Source organism: Astatotilapia calliptera, chromosome 13 (assembly GCF_964374335.1).
Source record: "Astatotilapia calliptera chromosome 13, fAstCal68.1, whole genome shotgun sequence".
NCBI classification, from domain to species: domain Eukaryota; kingdom Metazoa; phylum Chordata; class Actinopteri; order Cichliformes; family Cichlidae; genus Astatotilapia; species Astatotilapia calliptera.
In genome coordinates, this window is record NC_137434.1 from 30713268 (window position 1) to 30733162 (window position 19895).

The following is a 19895-nucleotide window of genomic DNA, read 5'->3' on the forward strand; positions in this document are numbered from 1 at the left end:
AAACACACGTGCGGCTTGGCACTTGTGCTGTACGTAACAAGTCACGCGACGTGACGCTGCGGCTGTGATTGGTTCGGCTCTGCGCTACTTAATTTGGATTGGCTGACCTTTTTTTTTTTTTTTTTTTTTTTTTTTTTAGGAGGACAAGAGCGGCGAGGTCTATCGCGATAGCTTAATTTCTCTATCGAGTAAAAGTTATATCGCGATACATATCGTTATCGTACTATCGCCCAGCTCTATATCCCACGTATAACAGCACACTGAAAACAAGTGCATCTCGTTCGCTCAGATTCATACTAATCATTTCCTCTGAAACAAGCAGAGGGCTCCACGTCTTTGTAAAATACGCACTTTGCTTCTCAACGTTGTTTCTAACCTCAGTTAAAACTTCTTTCATTTCCGTCCCATCTTACAGAAATATTGAAGGAAGAGCAGAGAAATTTCAGACATGTTAATAAATGATATGTGACTGTAAATAAAATCCTGAAAAATGCATAGAATCGTATTATGTCTGTAGGACAGTTGGTAACAGGCAGCTTATGCTATGTAGACATCGGTCCTTAATGTGTAGCTTCTGCTCTCAGACATATGAACACGTGGCCTTTGACTGGCTTTATAGAAAAGCTGCTTTTGTTAAAAAGCATTCAGGTCACAGCTGATGTAATGTAATAAACGCTGGCCATACATGTCATTCAGAGGCCGACTGTCACCTGAAATATACCATATAACACAAAACCTGACTGGTGTATGAAGGAAACAGTATGATATTTCCTATAAACAATAGAAGCTGTGCTCCTTGATTAAACACACAGACTGAAAGGTTCATCCTCATTCAGCCAGAGTTTCAGGAATAATGGGCTGTAGTCTCTTCCACAGTATTCCAGTGGAAGAATGAATTTTCTGACGGATCTTCTTCTGGTTTCAAACCTGATTCAGCAGATTTCACTTCCAAGGAGCCAGAGGTTCCTTCAGCGTGACAGCTTTTAGATCGCAAAAGTCTGTGTTTCCCATTTAACCCACACCAGTCTTCCCTGTTTTCTCTCTGCAGAACCTTCTGGCGTGTTTTCACAGCGGCTCGGACAGCTTTTCTGGAGACGCCTGCGAGGTGAAGGTGGCGGCTCCTTCTCATTCACCGTCAGCCGAGGCCGAGTACTGGAGGATCAAAGCTATGGCCCAGCAGGTCAGTGTCACTTCACGTGGCTTCGCTGTGGCTTCGACCTCCAATCGAGAGTCTAGACAGGAAAAAAAATCTCCCATCATCCTGGAGTTTGAAATGTCAGATCCTGAAGTTGAAGTTGTACATAAACTTGTATTTTATCACTTAATACTTACAGAGATCCATCGTGGTAAATGAATATAAACACACGTGTATGGGTAATCTTTCTTTAAGCCTGTCCTGTGGTTTTAACTGTCTGACCTGAGCTTGTCCGCATGTCCTGTTTCTATCCCAGGTCTTTATGTTGGACACTCAGTGCTCCCCTAAGACACCCAACAACAAGGAAGGCTTTGAGCACGCTCAGTCTTGCGTCCTCATCATCGAGCTGCCGTCTGACCAGCAGTCCAATGGACACGCTCAGAAGAGGTGCACATCAAAGCTCTGATCACATGGGTGGTTTATTACTCGTCTGATTGGTTTACATTTCTTAACGAGGCTCTGAAGGTGCCGCATGTTTTCAGTTAGATTTAGGTTTAAATGTGCCTCCTTCTGTGGTCTGTCCTCTTATGTGTGCTCTGTCAGTGACTGTGGGGGAAATGTGCTCTCTGAAGTCCACTAACTCTTTGTGCTTGTCTTTCTGCTGCTGTGTTAAAGGAAAATTGGGTAAGGCTGTTCTCTGTGTGTTCATCAACAACCATTTAAAAGTGTGACAAAAGCCCACACGAGGCATGGACAGCATGATCGCCAGTGTTAATCTTAAATGAGCTGCACGATGCACAGACAAGTATGCAATGGCTGATTAGATGTAAACCAAAAATAAAGTTGTAATTAATGCAGCACTCAACCATCAGCACTCAGTCAGCTTCTCGCTTGCAGCTGCATCAACGATACAAGTTTAAGAAGAAGAAGAAGCTCTCCTTGTACATTTGCACTTCTTCACGTTACACCGCAGCCATATTGTGCAGCTCTGTCATTTACATGTTGCACCTGCATCTTTATCCTTTATCCTCTTTATTCATTTGTTTAACATTACAGTGATGCTACAACAGATAAATGAACCATGACTGGAAATGCATCAATGTGTTCAGTGAAATCTTTCTTTATTATGAAGGATTCTTTTTTAAATAAGTAACTGAATGTATGTGATTCGACTGATGTGCAGGATCCCATTCAGGACCATCGTGGTGAGCCTGCTGTCCCACCAGGTTCTGCTCCAAAACCTCTCTGACATCCTGCTGGAAGAGTTTGTAAAGCAGCCTGAAGGTCACGAAAGGGTCACACCTGTGACCTCTGACCCCAGTAAACCCACGGCAGGCTTCCTGCGCTACATCTCTATGACGAATTTAGCCATAATTCTGGATCTGCTGCTGGACTCGTACAGGTTACTGCAGCAAAACATGTCACATATGCAGATGGCAGTGTAGTGTTGATACTGAATCCTGCTAGTTTCCAAACATAGAAACAAAACAAGTTATTTTTATATTCATGCTTTTTATAATAATGTCAATCAGCTTCAAATGCAGCTGAAAAATCTGTTGTGTGCAGGACGGCGCGGGACTTTGACACTCGGCCGGGTCTGAAGTACCTGCTGATGAAGGTGTCGGGTGTTTGTGGAGCAGCCAATCTTTACCGCCAGTCAGCCATGAGCTTCAGCCTGTACTTCCAGGCCCTGCTGTGTGCCATACTGAGCCAGGCAGACAGCATGACTGCACAGCAGGTGGAAACCAGTCAAGTTAATAATGTTCTTGTATGTTTTTGTCACGCTGCTAATACAGCGCATCCAGATCCACACACTGAGGGGCACAAACATTGTTCCAGGCTTTTGTAGCTTAGAAGTAGCCAACAATTAGCAACCACACTGCAGCTCTTTTATAGTTTCACAGGGACCTGCTGTCACTTCTAGAGCATCGCTAATGCGTTCAGATGATTTGGGACAAAATTTTGTTATCGTAAAAGCCACAGAGAGTTATCACCCGAGTGGTCACTTCCACTCAGCTCTACAAAGCCTTATCACTTATTTGAGCTTATCATTTCACAGCTCAGTTCACTGTTCCAGTTCACTCTCACTGCTGGAAACTGCTTTTCATTATCCCACCTCGTGCTGCTGCTTAGCACCAAACGCACACAGTTAGAAGGTAACTGGTGAAAAGTTGGACCAGAAGGTTCAGACGCACGCCCAGCAAAACGACCAACACCAGCCAGGCCGCCCTGTTGATCATATCACTTCTAAAGGAGCCAAATGCACAAGTTTTTGATTCGCTGACAGTCATTTCATAAACACATTTTGTAACCATGACCTGTAAATAACATTTAAACCACTGATGTAGAGCTGAATTTAAAATCTGTGTCATGGCGCGCTGCATGGGAGGAACGGAGCTGAGCAGGCAGTGAGCTGGACGCCTGCCCAGCTTTTATTTTGGAACTTTTTTTCAAACATGTCTTGGACGAATGTTCATGAAACGATTTTTCACTGTGCAGGAAAACATCTTCACATATACGATGTTTCTTGATTTCTATGATTTTCTTTTGCTGGGATTATTTAAATGCACAGCTCCAGATTTAAAATGTACTTTTGTGTATTTGGTAGGTCGAATGAAAGAAGCGCGGAGCAGGTATTTGATATGTCTGGAGGAACGATGTTCACAAAAATAACATTTTCATTTCATTTATTATTTTTTATTCTAATGCATATTTTACCAACCAGACACAGCAGTCATATTAACCTCTCAGCAGACACAGAATCACTGGTGATAACCGTCGTCACCGCTAACAGACGAGCTCGTCACTAGTTATCTGTTTGACATCTGAACCTGTCGCCGTGTTCAGGTAAAGAGGATCCTGTACGAGGAAGAGGAGGGGAGCTCAGACTCCTCTCATCCTGGTTCCGCCTCCTCGGAGGATGAAGACATATTTGAAGAAACCGCACAGGTAACACATGCACACACACATGTTGGGTATTCATATCTTGTGGGGACATCTAATTGACATAATTCTTTCCCTAACCATCAAAAATGAATGCCTAACCCTGAGCCTAAACCTAACGATAACCCAACTGTAACCCTGACGCTAAAATCACATCTTGAGTCTCAAAAATGCCTTCAAACTCGTGGGGACACTTTTGTCCTCACAGGTGACTGTTGGTCCCCACAAAGATGTGTAAACAGGTACACACACACACACATACACACAGCTTCTGATTGGCAGCGTTACTGTAAAGAATTGTGAAACATTCAAATGTGATGAGAGGCCACTCAGAGGGGCTGACAGGTGACCTCAATCTAGAATTAAAGCAGCGGCCTTGGATTAGTCGTGCTGCTGCTCTTTTCATCCATTATTCATTTTTTCTCTTCAATCCTCAGAGGCTTTTCTAAACTTTTGACCCTCCTCGTAATATTTGTGTCTTATCTGGCAGGTCAGCCCCCCTCGCGGCCGGGATAAGCGTCACCCGTGGCGAGCTCCAGTCCCTTCACTCAGCGTGCAGCCGGTGGGCAGCGCCGACTGGGCCTGGCTGGTCAAGCGGCTCTACAAGCTGTGCGTGGATCTGTGCAACAGCTACATTCAGATGCACCGCGACCTGGAGAGCATGCTGGAGGAGACTGCTCTGCTGAGGGGAAGTGCAGGAGGAGACCATGTGTTCTTCCTGCCTCTCTTCCAGTCCGAGACTTCGACCCCGACCTCAGCAGGCGGGCTTTCAGCGAGGGAGACGCCCTCAGAGGAAGGCGGGTACAGGTGTCAGACGACAGACATGAGCTCAGCGTCACCGGGGGACACACCGACGCCAAGTCCAGGATTCAGGTTGGAGATCACGCATATTAATGTGTGCTTTGTGAAGGCTGTTTAGTCACCCGTCATATAAAAGCTGCCGCTCTCCTCTCCCCACAGCTGCACAGGCAGTCTGTCCAGTCAGTTCCGGACTGGATGCGAACGGAGGGACTCCAACATAACAAGCAGCTCGGTTGGAGGGATTCCTGGCAGCGCTGGCCCGGGAAGGAGAAAGGAATGGTGGGAAAGTGCTGGAAACAAGCTATACACCATTGCCACGGACAGAACGATCAGCAAGCTGATGATGGAGTATAAACGCAGGAAACATCAGCAGCAGCAGCCGCAGCAAAGCCACGTCAACCTGTTCATGAAAGAGCAGGGCCGGGCGGCGGCAGGAGGAGGCGGCATCGGGGAGAGGAGGGGCCCAGTAGAGCCGCAGAGGCCCCCGCAGAGGCCTCAGCAGCTGGTGGACCAGCAGGGGCCCTCTCTGAGGCACTCGGTTAGTGCGGGGCCGGAGGTGCTGAGGCAGGAGAAAAGGCCGCGGTCGGGGTCCACCATCAGCTCCCACAGCATCTCGCTGAGAGACTCTGAGGCTCAGATACAGGCGAGTGTGTGTGTGTGTGTGTGTGTGTGTGTGTGTGTGTGTGTGTGTGTGTGTGTGTGTGTGTGTGTGTGTGTATTCATATCTTTGTGGGGACCAACAGCCTCATGTGGACCAAAATCCTTGTCCCCACAAGTTTGAAGGTCCCCTGTTTAAACCCTCTCGTATAAAGAAAGTTGGGTAAAAGTGAGGTCTGCATCTGCTTGTGAACTGATGTCTGTGTTCCTCCCTCTGCAGGCCTGGACCAACATGGTCCTGACCCTCCTGAACCAGGTCCTCCTACTGTCTGACTCCTCATTCCTGGCGCTCCAGCCGGCGCTCTACCCCTGCCTCAGCCAGCTCTCCTGCCACGTGACCGACGCCCGCGTTCGCCAGGCCCTGCGCGAATGGCTGGGCCGGGTCGGCAGACTCTATGACATCATTCTGTGATGTCGCAGCGATGAAATGCAAAAGCAGCGGCCGGAGGCTGCAAAGTGTCGGTCAGTGAGGGACATAAACAGATGAAATCAGAAATGCTGCCGTAGATTTTAGGAGCTGATGAATGATCGATGGTCCTCGCCAACATTTTGTTGTCAGGCAGTCATTAAGTGACATCAGTATGAAGGATTTGTTTCCTGATGAAGGATACGGTATGAGGAATAAAAATGTAACAGGCTTCTCTATATTATTTGAAATGTTTCTCAGTAAATGTGCCGTCTGCGCTCTTGTTACTTGGTTGAACTGTTTCCTGAACCCTGAACAGTGCAAAGAAACAAACACGGAGCTCTTAAATGTCATCTATGAGTTCTCAGTTTTTGAAGACCGATTGGCCGAATCCTAATTTTGGTCCAGCATTGTCATAAAGTCTCAACACGACAATCACAGAGGCTTTTGATAATATTTCCTCACCCACGTGCTTCATTCGTGTCAGTGACTTCCAGGGGTTTTTAACACCCATGAAGAAGCAGCCATGTTTACATTCTTTGCATTGTTGCATCTCTTCATAAGCTCGTCTCTATAACCTCTGTCATACTCTGTCACCACATACACGTTGTATTGCTCCGTAGCGCCACAGGTGGTCCAAACAGCTCTCCCCGGTGCCCGTTTGGATGCTTTAATCCTTTTTACAACCTGCTGCAAATTTACTTCCAGCTCATTTTTCACTCCCTTTTCCACAAACCCACATTGTATCCAGATGAGATTAGATGATGAGAAAACTGCCTGCTGGCTCTTTGGGAGGGGGCGTGTAGGGAGCTAGAAGACAAATGGTAGCGATGTATTCAGTGACGCCTGCGCTGTTGCTGCAGCGACTCTTACAGATGGTCTGGTGATGTCTGGGCACACAAATCCCATCTGATCACTTGCAAATAACAGCGCAGTCCTAAAGGTCCTATTTGAGAAACAAATCTGATTTGCCTGCTGTCTGAATAAAGCCCATGTCTCAGCTCAGCAGGTTTCTGAAAATCTCCACAGTGCTGAAGACGGGACCATAAACAAGCCAGTGAAATCCTGGAGATCACAAAGGTTCAGCTTAGAACTTTATTTTTATCCTGTTTTCCTTCTCAGAGTTCGGAGCGAGTGCTCATTGATCCTGATCACATGTGGCTCAGAGGTCTGTTTAAGCCTTCTGACATGAGTATTAATTATTTTAATCAAAGACGGCGCTCGGTGTGTGTTTTGATGTTTCATGCCAGCCGCATGTCCTTTTTCATATCATCTATTTATGCAAATATTTATTTGAAATATATACTGTGTTGATAATATTTTTTTGCATATATGTGCTTGGAGCCTATTGGCTGTGACTGAAGGGGAAACCCTGAGTCTGACCCCACTGTCAGTGTTTCACCCCCCACCCCACAGGGGAAACCTGTATCCTTAAGCTTTTCCAACATTGTTGCTAATAGAGAGCAGGGGGTTGGTGACAAAGCCGCTTAATGAGAGCATCGTGTTTAACATCATCAGTAACTCATTTTTAAGTGACCAAAGAATTCCAATCGCCAAACGGAGGATTCACGATGTCTTTTGTATGGCGGTGCCTTCACATGACTTTCAGTCTTCATATTCTGTTTGTCACCATGTAACGTGTCTCAGTGTGGTTATATATGTGCGCCGATAACTTTCAGGTTAAAGTGAATGTTTTTGTCCTGCATCTAAAACAATACAAGAAAAGTTCAATAATAATCAACACCTGTCCTTTCAGCTCCTTACTGTCTATGATATTTAAATAACAGTCTTATCATTATTACCCTCTTATCATCAGTCATTTCCAAGAATAATGCCACATCTCTCACCTGGAAACCAACAGATGGATGAAAGTTTTGCCATCAGGTGCGTTTAGATCACGGAGAAAGAAACGTACTCCGAGCACGGAGTCAGCAAACTGAATGAACGTGCATTATCTCACTTTCACTAGTCCAGTTTGCCTCGATGAGCTGTAACTCTGCTGACCTCCATTCATGTGCATTTCAGGACAGATTATGAATGAATGAATGAAGAGAGTGCTGAACTGACGCTAACTTCAGCGGCTCGGCCCGTATCGAGGACAGGCGGGTGGGGCGGGGAGGGCGGCAGCATCTGATGCTCCTAAGAAGATTTACTCTCCTTTTTTCACCCACTTTGTCTACAGCGGAGACTCTTTCAGTGTTATTTGCTCTCTCTTCACTTGCTTCCTCACTTTGTCGGTCGCCTCATTCTCTCCTTTGTGCCAGCTGTCACCTCCTCCCTGGCAGCAATGCTTCCACTGGATGCTCCAAAAAAGCAAGCAGTCAGTGCCAAGCTGGGTCCTAATTTGATGCTTTAAAGTCATCAGCTTTTCCTGCTTTAGAAGCCGGAAAATCTTAAATCAACAACAGAGTTTTAAAGCTCACCGTCTTTATTTAATACAGGCTGGAACCAGTCACTGAGATCTTAAACGACTGCTGTTTCTGTTGCTTTGCTTTAACATGTGTTTAATATTTATGTCATGTGGCTTCATTAGCTTTTGTTGCCACAGACGAGGCGTCGAGGAACCGGACAACTCTAAAACCAAAGTGATGCCAAAGAATTCTTGTTGAAGAACTCATTTTACATTTTATTGAGACGTGAATTTCTTAACTCCAGGGAGAGAAAAGGGAACAGCTGCTGGGTGTGGTTGTATACATTTTGTCCCTCTTATGGGACAGCCTGTTAGGCTAGTGATACTGTAGGAGCCACAACCACACGGGCACGCATACTCTCAACTTTCTATTCTTACCCCCAGCTACAGGAACTATAACCTGTCATCCCCTGTGAAGGAGATGTTTGTGCCTGTCAGTCGGCCTCTGCTACAGTGAACTCATCTCTTTAACGTAGGTGAAGCTCAAAGACTATAATCCACCCCAGCACGTGGTGCTGCATTATTGTGGACAACTAATGCTACAACCAGACAGACTCTTCCTATTGGAATCCTTTTTACCTTAGACTAAAGTTATACATATACAAGCAACCGTCTGGGAGTCCCAAACAGTTGATTATGTTCTTTTGGACATAGTGCTGCTAGTTTCAGTCATTACACAAATATAGGATTAAGGAAACCTGCAGTCAGCTGAGACTGAAGAAGTCACCTGGATGATGACGAAATGTCTCTCCCACTAAAGACGTCCAGATGAACAGAATCAGCTTTTTGGGATTTACTCACCTGGATGATGGAGCGTGCATCAAGACAACCCCCTGGGTGCTTCATGGTTGATTTTTGCCACCCTATCACACACACACAAAACCTCCGCAGATGAAAAATGAAGCCAATGCTGCAGTTCTTCTTCTGAGTCCTTGCAGACTGTGATTAAATGGCCCACTTAACAGCAGATGTTTAAAGCCTGCCACAAAAGACTGTCTTGTCTCTTGTTTGGTTCCCTCCCCGAGAGCTGCTCTGCATGGGGTGAAGACTTAAACGTTATTTGGGGATAATTAAGGACTCGACCGCTTTGATGCTGGTTTCACTTCCAGTAATTGGGAGTCACTGAGCCAGACCTCTCGCCTGTGCTGTTGGTGTCTTTCAAAGAATTTCCAGTGAAAAAAAAAATAGGACTTAGCTGTACAGCTTTTAATCTTAAAAGTCCTGCCAAGAGTCTCCTCCAGTTAAAAATCTCCCATCCTCCTTGCCTGTGAGGTGCAGAGTCCACTACAGGTGCACCTTGTTAATCAAGCACACTAGTGTATGCACTTCTGCACTTCTGGCTCCACCTGCACAGAGACTGCTACAATGCTTGGTTTGAGGCTTCAGAATGTGAGTTTGCACGTTTTAAATGAGGTGGCTGCTAAGTCAATTTTTTTTACACGTATTGTTGATGTGATTGTGTATTTATGGACCTCAGCTCATCCATGAGAAACAAGAAAACATTAAACAAAATTCAGTTTTATTCTTTGTCTTTAACCCGAGCCCTGCATCAGAATGCAGAATATCGACAGCATCGGTTGGAAGGTCGTGCTCTAATTCCGGCCTCCTTCTTGTGGGGCTGCTACGTTGCAGCATTAGCACGTCTCGCCACTCTGTTGTGTCTCAGCTGACTTTGCTGTCCCTCAGCCCCTCCCGGTGTCCCTGACCCGTCCCCATTTGTCCCTGTTGTTCGAGGGCGAGCAGCAACTGGACAGATGTTGTGGGCCATCAGTGTGATCAGCAATAGTGAAGGGAAAGGATTTAGTGGGTGTTAAAGCTGTGACAGTGTTTCCATCAGCTGATGTGTCAGCGTCATGCAACGACACCGCACCAACAGTTTGTGCTGATGGCGCCCGTGCTCCTCTAGGTGTTTGCTCTGATTGGTTCTCTGCTTTCACTTTGCCCACGACATTATTTGTAACGCCGAGTCCAGAGATTAATCTTTTGTCTGCGTTTTTTACTTTTACAGCCAACGTACATTTGAAATGTTGAGCTGAGATTAAGAGGGCTTGAACCACAGTCGCTGTGGCTGCTGCTCAGTGCAGCTCATCGCCACAACAAACTTTATCTGCACTCTAAGCAGATTTGATGCTCTTGGGTAAACTCGCTGCTGACAAGAAGCTGCAAATCCGTCTACGTGTTCCACGAGTCTTTGTTTGATTCTAAGCTCTTATTGCTTTCTGATTCAAGATACTGACAGCTCCTTCTTCTCTCCAATTCCTGGGAATTTGTAATATTGTTTCTACTATTGATTTACAGTAAAATCAACACATTGGTGACTTTATTGAGGGATTACTGATGGAAGAGGCAGTGCCTTACTGCATTCACTTTCCAGAGATCAGATTGAGACAAAAAAAAAGAGAAAACATTGTTTGGAGAACTCAGTATACGTCTGAGTGATTTGGCTGACAGTTTAAAGACCGACTCCCTTGTTTGTCTGAGAAATGTACACATATCTAAGGCTTGAGCTTTCAGGGCATCTGAGTGATTGACTGAGAGCGTAGGAGTAAAAGCAGCTTTGACTATTCTGTCATTTTGTCTGACACGGATGGACAAAGTTTCTACGCGACCCAGACATCTGACACAGTTTCCACAGTGAAAGGTCATATGACAGAGGAAGTCATGAGAACATACAGAAACAGAAAAATATAAAAGAATAATCAAATAAAAGTTCTTAGACGTGTACTTTGCAGAAATATTGTGTCGGTAAATGTTTGAATTTGATTAGTTTTTAATTTTTGATGGACAATCGTGGGAAAAGATTTGGGTTATGTGTTTGCATTTTTTTTAAAAAATGCAAAGTCAGGCTTTATCAGGTTTTTGGGGCCGAGATGATGGTAAAGAAGACAGCATAAATTTGTCTTTAAGTCCCGGCCATTAGAGCAGAAATGAGATTTGTTATTTTCATCTGCGTTTGTTTTTATTTGGTTTCATTGCTCTGTCCTGGGACCTCCTCACTCTTCTGTGTGCATAGACAGAAAGCCAGAGTGTCTGTAACATCAGACTTGATCAATCAGGAGGAGCTGGGGTAGAGTGGGTTCCAAAGCAGCTTGCAGATATGCAGCAGATGTGGGTGTAGATAACACATTCAACTGACAAATCTGACACGGTGTGCTATTTATGCTGTTTGAGGAGTAATCAGGAGATGATCAGAAGGAAGAAAAACATAATTACTGCTCACAAAGACGAAGCCACTAATATGGTTTCTGGTGCTTCATTTAACCAGTCATTGGCCGTTGAAGTGTGCAGTCTTGCCGCTGTGATATTTCCTGTGAAAATGTTTGCAGTTTCTTCTACACTGATGGAAAAGAGGTTAAACTGAACCAGATGTTGGCATCAACAAACTTGAAGCTGTCAGAAAAAGTGGATCTACTGTGTAAACTTGTGTTGATCTTATCATTTGACTCTGACATTAACCAAATGGTTGGTGTTTGATTTCATATCCTGTGTTCCAGAGACCAGGTGGTCTACATATATTTTCTTTCTCTCACTGAAGATCAGTTATGGCTACTGTCTATAAATGCTTACAAAGTAAACAATCACCACCAGAGAAAATGGTAAAAGTCTTTGTTTGACTGATGGTACAAATATAAAACACAACCGTGGGTGTCCCTGCAGGTGAAGGTGCAGAGTCTTTACGATGTGACTTCAGGCTCTCTGCTCATTCACTCAGGTTGTTTTGTCCGTTTGCTTCCTTCACTGACCTCAGATGCTCTGCTGCCCGACCTGTGAGCGCCGGCTCTGCTAATGTCGTGACTGTGATTTCTAAAAGTGCATTTTTTTCTGCTTTTGATATTAAAGAACAGCAGCTGTAAGATTTTCTCCTGGTGTTTCTAACCTGCTCTGGCTTCTCTCTTCTGTCCCGAGCGCAGCTGTGTAAGTGCTGTAAGTTGTAAAGTGCTTTCTCTGCAGGCTTGTCTGCTCTGTGTTGCAAATTAAAAGCAGTTTGCCCCAAATGTTTGGCATTGTGTTTTATATCTGATGATGATGATCAAATGCACTCCAAAGTTTGGATGTCTTCAATCCAATCTGAAAGTGATGATTTTAACAGTAAAAAGGATTTTTGTGCAGAATAAACAAAACCAGCTGTAATGTTTTAGTTACGGAGCTTAGGGGGATTTTTTGATTTTGTTATTGCTGACGGTTTGGCTTTGGTTCCATTTGCACATTGTTGGAGTCTGTGTGCTAAGCCGAGCTGACACACTGCGATTTGCTGAATACATGAAAGTGGTATTAGAGCTGTCCTTGCCAAAAGATCAAAACGGTTGGAGATTTATAGAACAAGGCTCACAAATTAGTGAAACCTGTTTATATATACGCTGTATGTTTAAGTTATATGCCAGAAGCATTCACTCGTCTGCCTTCAAACACATATGAACTTGACTGACATCCCATTCTTAACCCATAGAGTTTAATGGAAGGTTTGGGAATGTTTATGGGAATTTTTCACCATTCTTCCAGAAGTGCATTTGTGAGTTCAGACACTGATGTTGGACGAGAAGGCCTGGCTTGTATCAGGTTGAGGTCAGGACTCTGCGCAGGCCAGTCAAGTTCAGCCACACCACGCTCGCTTATCCATGTCTTTATGGACCTGCTTTTGTGCACTGGTGCGCAGTCATGTTGGAACAACAAGGAGCCATCCCCAAACTGTTCCCACAAAGTTGGGAGCATGAAAATGTCCAAGATGTCTTGATAAGCTGAAGTATTAAAAAAAAACCACTTTTTTTCTGGCAAACCCAAACCCCGACTCAGATTGGCAAACAGATTTGTGATTCCGGAGAACATGTCTCCACTGCTCTGGAATCTGCTGGCAGCAGGACCAATCGCTTCCACTTTGTTATAACACCACTGACAACTGACTGTGGAATATGTAGGAATGAGGAAATGTCACGACTCGACTTGTTGCACAGGTGGCATCCTATTACGGCACCATGCTGAAATTCACTCAGCAGTCTGCATGCAGAGGTGTTTTATACACCTCTGCTCACGGAAGTGATTGGAACAACTGAATTCAATGATGTGAATGGGCAAGTCAAGACTTTTGCCAATATAGTGTATTTGTGAGGATTATAAATGTGCCTCTTTTACCTTTCTAAGAGTAATATTAATTGGAACTAATACTGGCTGACCATATGAAAGCATGTGTCTTTAGCCTGAGACGGTCATACCATAACCAGGTGGTTTGCCTTCTTGCTGTAGTTGTTGTGGTTGTGACTTCAATTCTCCTAAACCTTTGTTTTACTGAAAATGAAATATTCATTCATTCATTCATTTTGCATGTGAAAGCGTATTTTCTGCCTGGTATTTAGAAGAAAACAGATGATACCCCATCATTAAAAGACAGTTTCCAAAGTTACAGAGTCACATAAATCCATCCAAAAGGTACTTTCATTCAGTTTATATAGCGCCAAATCTCTACACTTGCCTCAAGGTGCTTTATTTTGTAAGGTAGAGACTGTATTGGTCCCCTTTTAGACCCATTTACTTTGAATACAACACAGCCACATACACAACTGTGTTGTGTGAAGAAGTTGCCCCCCCCCTCCCCCCCCCCCCCCCAAAAAAAGTGTAGTCCTACCAATTTAACCATGGACAGAAACATAAATAACAGCATTTTATACCACAATAAATTGTTTAATGTCTCAATTGAAAACATTAACTATTCATCTTGCTTCTCCTCTTTTTCTTCTTTCCTAAGAGTTTCAGTTCCAAAATAATCCTGCAGTTTTAAGAAAACCTGAACAAAAGTTGTATGGAAATGTGGAACTTGGTTGAGAATGGCGTGCTATGACTATTGGCTGCAGCCCTGTGACAGACTGGCGACCTGTCCAGAGTGTACCCTGTCTCTTGTCCTGTGCTAGCGGGGATAGGCTCCAGCCCCCCCGCGACCCTGACAGGGATAAGCGAAGAGGATGGATGGACTATTGGCAGCGATTTATTGTACAGTTTTTACCAAACCTGTAAACCCGTGATATACTTTCCTCTTCCACACTTTTAAATGACTTGTAAATTGTCTCAAAGTGTGTAAAACCTTTCTCAGACTTACTTTATATCCCAGAAATGTTGAGAAAAGTTTCATCAGATCACAAAGATTTTTCACTTTTGGTCTTCTTGATATTCACAGAAAAAGTGATTCCCCCGAGCACTCTGAGTGACAGAGAGTCATCCACTGGAGTTAAAGCTTCCTGATTGTCTCACTCTTTACACCGATCATTTGAATGTATCCACTACACACCCAGTGAGACACATTATGTCAGATTTTCTTTGTTATTGCTTATCTGGACCTTTCAAACAATCGACACAGTCATTACTGTTAAACAGCAACAATCTTACTACATGTAAAAATCAAGTGTTGATTTTAGCTTCTGATGGCTCCTCGTTGCTCTCACTGACTGAAATTTCTTTGTCAGTGTGTCAGCGAGCGTTAAATATTCAAATAATATGTAATGAATGCTTGTGAGTTAATTATAGATGCAAAAAAATAGAGTGCTTACTGTCTACTGTTCTCTAACTCATCTACTTTGCTTATTTACTTAATTGTGTTTGGAACCGTAAATGCAGTTTTTTCCTATTAGTTTATACATCTTATCCTTCAACACAGATTTGTAACGTCTCCTAATGCATATTTTTGGAAGCACGCGATCTCTCTGCCCCCAATAAAAACACACCATAGTTTTTAAAAAAAGAAAAATCCTGGAAACACCCTCTGCTGTGACCCACTGGGACCAGTGATGTGTCTGTTCTCTGCTGGACTGTCTGCTGCCCTCATTTCTCTGCCGTCCCTCCCTCCTCCCCCTCCCAGATATATTTAAGGCTGATCACTTCAGCGGTGCAGTCGGTGCTAACCCTCTGAGCTGTCAACAGACCCGTCGGCTTCGGATCCTGAAACTTTCCACCATGCGGTCTCTGCTGGAGAGCAGCTGGAGGAAGTTTGGACCCGCTGGCCGGGACTCTCTAGACTGGTCATCCGGACCCTCGGCTCTGCCTTCCACTGACAGACAGGCACCGGTGAGTTCGCGCAGACGTCGATGATTTTATTTTTATTATTAAACATGCTGTCAGTGGTTTTTTTTTCATCAGTTCATAATTTAATCTGAAAATATGTCATTTGAAAAATTAAATGCAGTGACACAAATGTGAGCGTCCACGTAATAAAATTAAATATTAATAATTGTCGAACTGATGGAGAGATGTTACAAAGCTTGCACAACAAAAACGTGTCACTTCAAAGATTCTCTGCAGAGTTATACTTCTAGCTTTTAGAAATGTTACTTATATGAAGCTATGAAGACACGATTCTTGGCATTCGATGAGACGGCAGAAATAAAATTTTGCATTGATACTTGAATCCAGTTTTATTTCATTAGTTTTATCTGATCTTAATGTGTTTTTAATCACACTGCCTAAAATCCAGATTGGAAAAAATGCAGATGTGTAGAACTGGAAGACATCCTTTAAAGAATTCTTTCAGTTACTTTCCAACAACAATATGTAACAACATCAGCTTTATTTCAATAAATTTTGGATGTTTTAACATTTATTTAACAACAAGTCATTTATTAAAACTGCTGTCTGGTAAAAGACAACGTCTCCCATCTCATGTTTACTCTTCATTCTTAGCTTTTACAGTGCACATATGCTCCAAATAAAAATAACATCAGGAGGCGGTGTGCTCAGCCTCACAATACTTTTTTTTTTTTTTTTTAAATGGACATTTTGGAATCACTATACAATACCATCAACTTCAGCAATTTGTCACTACATATATTTTTTTTCTATATTTAAACAACTAAAATATCCATACAAAAAGAATGAAAGAAGAAAGAAAAAAGAAGCAAAACAGGAAACAATAAATAAATAAATAAATAAAAGATACATAAGGAAAAAGAAAAATGAAAGAAAAAAATGTAGGGAGTGTGTTTTTGTTTCCATTAATATAACTAATATTTCCTCTAGTCTTCTAGTAGTTAACAAAGTCAAAATCTAGAGCCAAAGCAAAAACTGGCCTGCGTTTTTTATGTAGTCCATCCATTTCTTCCATCGTGATACCAACAGCTCCCTCTTGTAGTTCACATCTGCTGTCATTTTCTCCGTTCTGTAAATGTCCATTGTGATGTTCATCCACATGTTCATAGTTGGGCTCTCTGAAGAAAGACATTTTTTTGTGATGGCTTTCTTGCCTGCTGCCAGTAAAATATTAAACAAGTATTTATCGTTCTTTGTCCATCCTTCTGGCATAAGTCCACCCTCACAATGCTACACATTCACATGTGCAAAGAGGAGATCAGCAGAAGTTCGGCACGGACAGCTCCCTCTGCTGGACAAAGTTTTTATGGCGCCTAAATGACCTCTGTTAAATCTGTGACTTCTGCACTTTATATTCCTTAACTACTACTACTACTACTACTACTACTACTAATAATAATAATAATAATAATAATAATAATAATAATAATAACAACATCTTGTGTCTGACTCACAGAACCAGAGTTTTGATGAGGCCATCTTCAGCGGTGTATCAGTCACCTATATCGTCATAGCAAGCATCTCCTTCCTCGTCCTCTTCATTAGCATCCTCGGCTTCGTGGTCTGCCGCCGAAGGAGGGGCTTCAGCTTCAATGGAAAGCTGGGATTGGCTAACGTGATCGCCTTGGAGGACCTACAGGACCCAGAGAGGAACTGCGAGCTGCTGTCCTCCCTCCGCAGCAACAGAGGTCCACTTCCCAGCTCAAGCTCCGAGCAGGACGTGACAGACGGCGTATTCCTCATGGTCTATCTGCCCTCTCCGTATGAACAGACCCTCACCAGGATTGCCAGAGCTGCTAGCACAAGCAGCTCAAAAGATGCAGAGCTGCTCCCTCCAAGTCCAGGGCCAGAGGCACGCTGTGGAGATGATGAAGAAGGGATGATGATGGTGATGAATGACAGGAGGGCAATCATAGAAGAAGTCAAAGACTGAATCAAAACTGAAATTAAAAGAAGAGACCTAAGATGTGAATGAAAACACTTCCAGTTGAGGACATAGGAATCTAACATATTACTTACCAAGACTACATCCCAAATCACCCTATTAAGTATATTAAAAATAAAATAATACTACAAAAACAAATGAGCCAAGAAGAGCTTCTGGGCCCTGTGCTGCTGCATGAAGATCTTCTAAACTGGTTTTTATACTGAATAATGTGACTGGGATCCAGGAAACGGGCATCTCCAAACTTCCTTTGGATGACATCCTCAGTGATTTTTACCTTAATGGACAAATGTGCTAAATATTTATAACTCTGACACAGAATGGTTTTTTTTTCTTTGTTAACAAAGCCCTCTACGCCATAAGCACCAAGCACAGTTTAAAAAAGCCACACAGACTTGTACACAATATTCTTACCATTTACATCATTCCTCATAAGTTAGTGTGATAATTTCTCCTGTTTGTACTTAACATTGTAAAAGTGTTCACGTGGATAACAAACATGCTATTTTTATTATTGTGTGTTTTACCTGTGACACAGCTGTAGGAGCCTTTAGACTTTAGTGAGCAGTAGTGGTAACAGGACAGTTTTATAATGCTGACATTCGTATTTATTTTTACTGTGTAATAATCACAAACAATAAAGTGAAGCGATCCCTGTGTCCCACTGTTTATTACTGTATCCTCCTCACATACAGGAATTAATAAATATTCTGACTTTTTTTTCTGTCTAATTTTGGTTCTGTACGTTCCCACAGTGAATTTTAAATTTTAAATGAAACAACTCAGATGCAGTTGAAGTGCAGACTTCCAGCTTTAATTCAGTGGGCTGAACAAAAAGATTGCATTAAAAACTATTGAGGAACTAGAAGATTTGAACACATTCCCTTCATTTCAGCAGCTCAAAAGTAATTGGACAAATTAAATAACTGAAAGTAAAAAAATAAAAATAAAAATACTTGGTCAAAATGCCTTCTGTCACATCATCAGTAAACACTAGTGTCTCAGTGCCACACCCAAGCCATCACACTGGCTCCACCATGCTGTTTTTGATCATGTTGTGTTCCATGCCGGTTTTGTTGCCATCATTCTGGCATTCGTTGATCTTGGTGTCATGTGTGAATAGAATATTTTTCCAGAACTGTTCTGTCTTATTTCGATTTTTTTTTTCTATTGTTGAGGCTTATGAGTGGCTTGGCCTTTGCAGTGAATCCTCTGTATTTACTTTTATGTAGTCTTCTCTTTATGGTAGACTTGGATATTGATATGGACGTTCCTTTTGTTTTGCTGAGTTCACAATGCTGTCTTGCTTTCTCAGGATGTACAAAAGTGTAGATTTTCATCATCATCATCATCATTGTTTATTTGTATAGCACTTTAAGAACACACCAGGCAGACCAAAGTGCTGAACAACACAGATCAAAAAAACTAACAAATTAAAAATACCATAAAATCATAAAAAAATTAAATAAATAAGAAAGGTGTCAGTTTCCTACAGAGTTAAAAGCCAGGGAATAAAAATAAGTTTTCAATATGGACTTAAAGACCTGCACTGATGATGCTTGTTTAATTCGGAGGGGAAGGTGATTCCAGAGCATCGGAGCTGGAATTGAAAACGCTCGGTCTCCTCTGCATTTCAGCTGCGACTTAGGGACCGACGGCAGCAGCTGCTCAGCTGAACGAAGCATGCGAGGAGGAACATGTGGCTTCGGTAAATCAGATAAGTAGACAGGAGCCAGACCATTTAAAGTTTTCAAAACCAATAAAAGGACTTTAAAACGAACCCTAAATTCAATGGGAAGCCAATGCAAGTGTTGTGGAAGTTTTCCATTTAAATAAAGCCTGCAGACGAGCGGTGAGCAGTAGCTAGCATTCTTTAATCAAAACACAAAGAACACTTTGAGTCATGGTCCAATTACTTTTGGTCCATTTAAAAGAGGACGGCACATTTTAAGGAGCTGAAACTCCTAAACCATTCATCCAGTTTGAGTGTGGACACCCTCAAATGAAAGCTGAAAGTCAACACAATATTTTCATGTCCGTTATATAAAAAACAAAACTTGTGTCACTGTGCAAACATATATGGACCTAACTGTCTTTGGTCCTAAGTTATGGGACTAAAAAGTGCCTGACATGGCCCAAATCAAGAACTGGGCTTGACAATAGGTCAGAATAAGGCTATATCCCAATTCAGGGTCTGCAGCCTTAAAGGCCGCATTTTAAGGCCGATTACATCACAGCGACGCGACGAAGGCTGTCCCAATTCAAAGGCTGCTCCATAGAAATGCAGGCCTCAAAGGCGTCTTTTACTTCCCTGAATTTTAAGGATGGCCCAACAAATCCCAGAATGCATAGCGCGGCGGTGGTGTTATTTAACCCCGATTTTTTTGTCCCCATGACAGAACAGAGAAAACCGACTCATAGTGTGTTAAAACATTTATATTTCTTTTTATTCAATCATCTTCCGGAAGAGAGAGACCCCTGCACAGCTCAAACGCCAGCTGCAAGAGCTCTAACATTAGAATCATAAACTGTG

The 19895-nt window shown here is 42.9% G+C and overlaps 2 protein-coding genes across 2 annotated transcripts in view; both read left to right on the plus strand.

The window, feature by feature from the left end:
- Window positions 1–12347, plus strand: part of arfgef3 (ARFGEF family member 3) — a 53030-nt gene extending 40683 nt beyond the window's left edge. The window contains exons 34-41 of the mRNA XM_026189412.2: window positions 1049–1180; window positions 1452–1582; window positions 2319–2537; window positions 2702–2873; window positions 3983–4084; window positions 4569–4951; window positions 5039–5522; window positions 5757–12347. Of these exons, the coding sequence (XP_026045197.2) occupies window positions 1049–1180; window positions 1452–1582; window positions 2319–2537; window positions 2702–2873; window positions 3983–4084; window positions 4569–4951; window positions 5039–5522; window positions 5757–5948 (1815 nt within the window). The 3' untranslated portion in view covers window positions 5949–12347. The remainder of the gene's footprint in view (window positions 1–1048; window positions 1181–1451; window positions 1583–2318; window positions 2538–2701; window positions 2874–3982; window positions 4085–4568; window positions 4952–5038; window positions 5523–5756) is intronic.
- LOC145419556 (uncharacterized) lies at window positions 9070–18021 on the plus strand. The gene is made up of 3 exons (XM_080287560.1): window positions 9070–9741; window positions 15194–15399; window positions 16874–18021. Exons 2-3 carry the CDS (start codon window positions 15289–15291, stop codon window positions 17348–17350), a joined length of 588 nt encoding a protein of 195 aa, XP_080143686.1. The 5' UTR covers window positions 9070–9741; window positions 15194–15288; the 3' UTR covers window positions 17351–18021.
- The last annotated feature ends 1874 nt before the right edge of the window (window positions 18022–19895 follow it).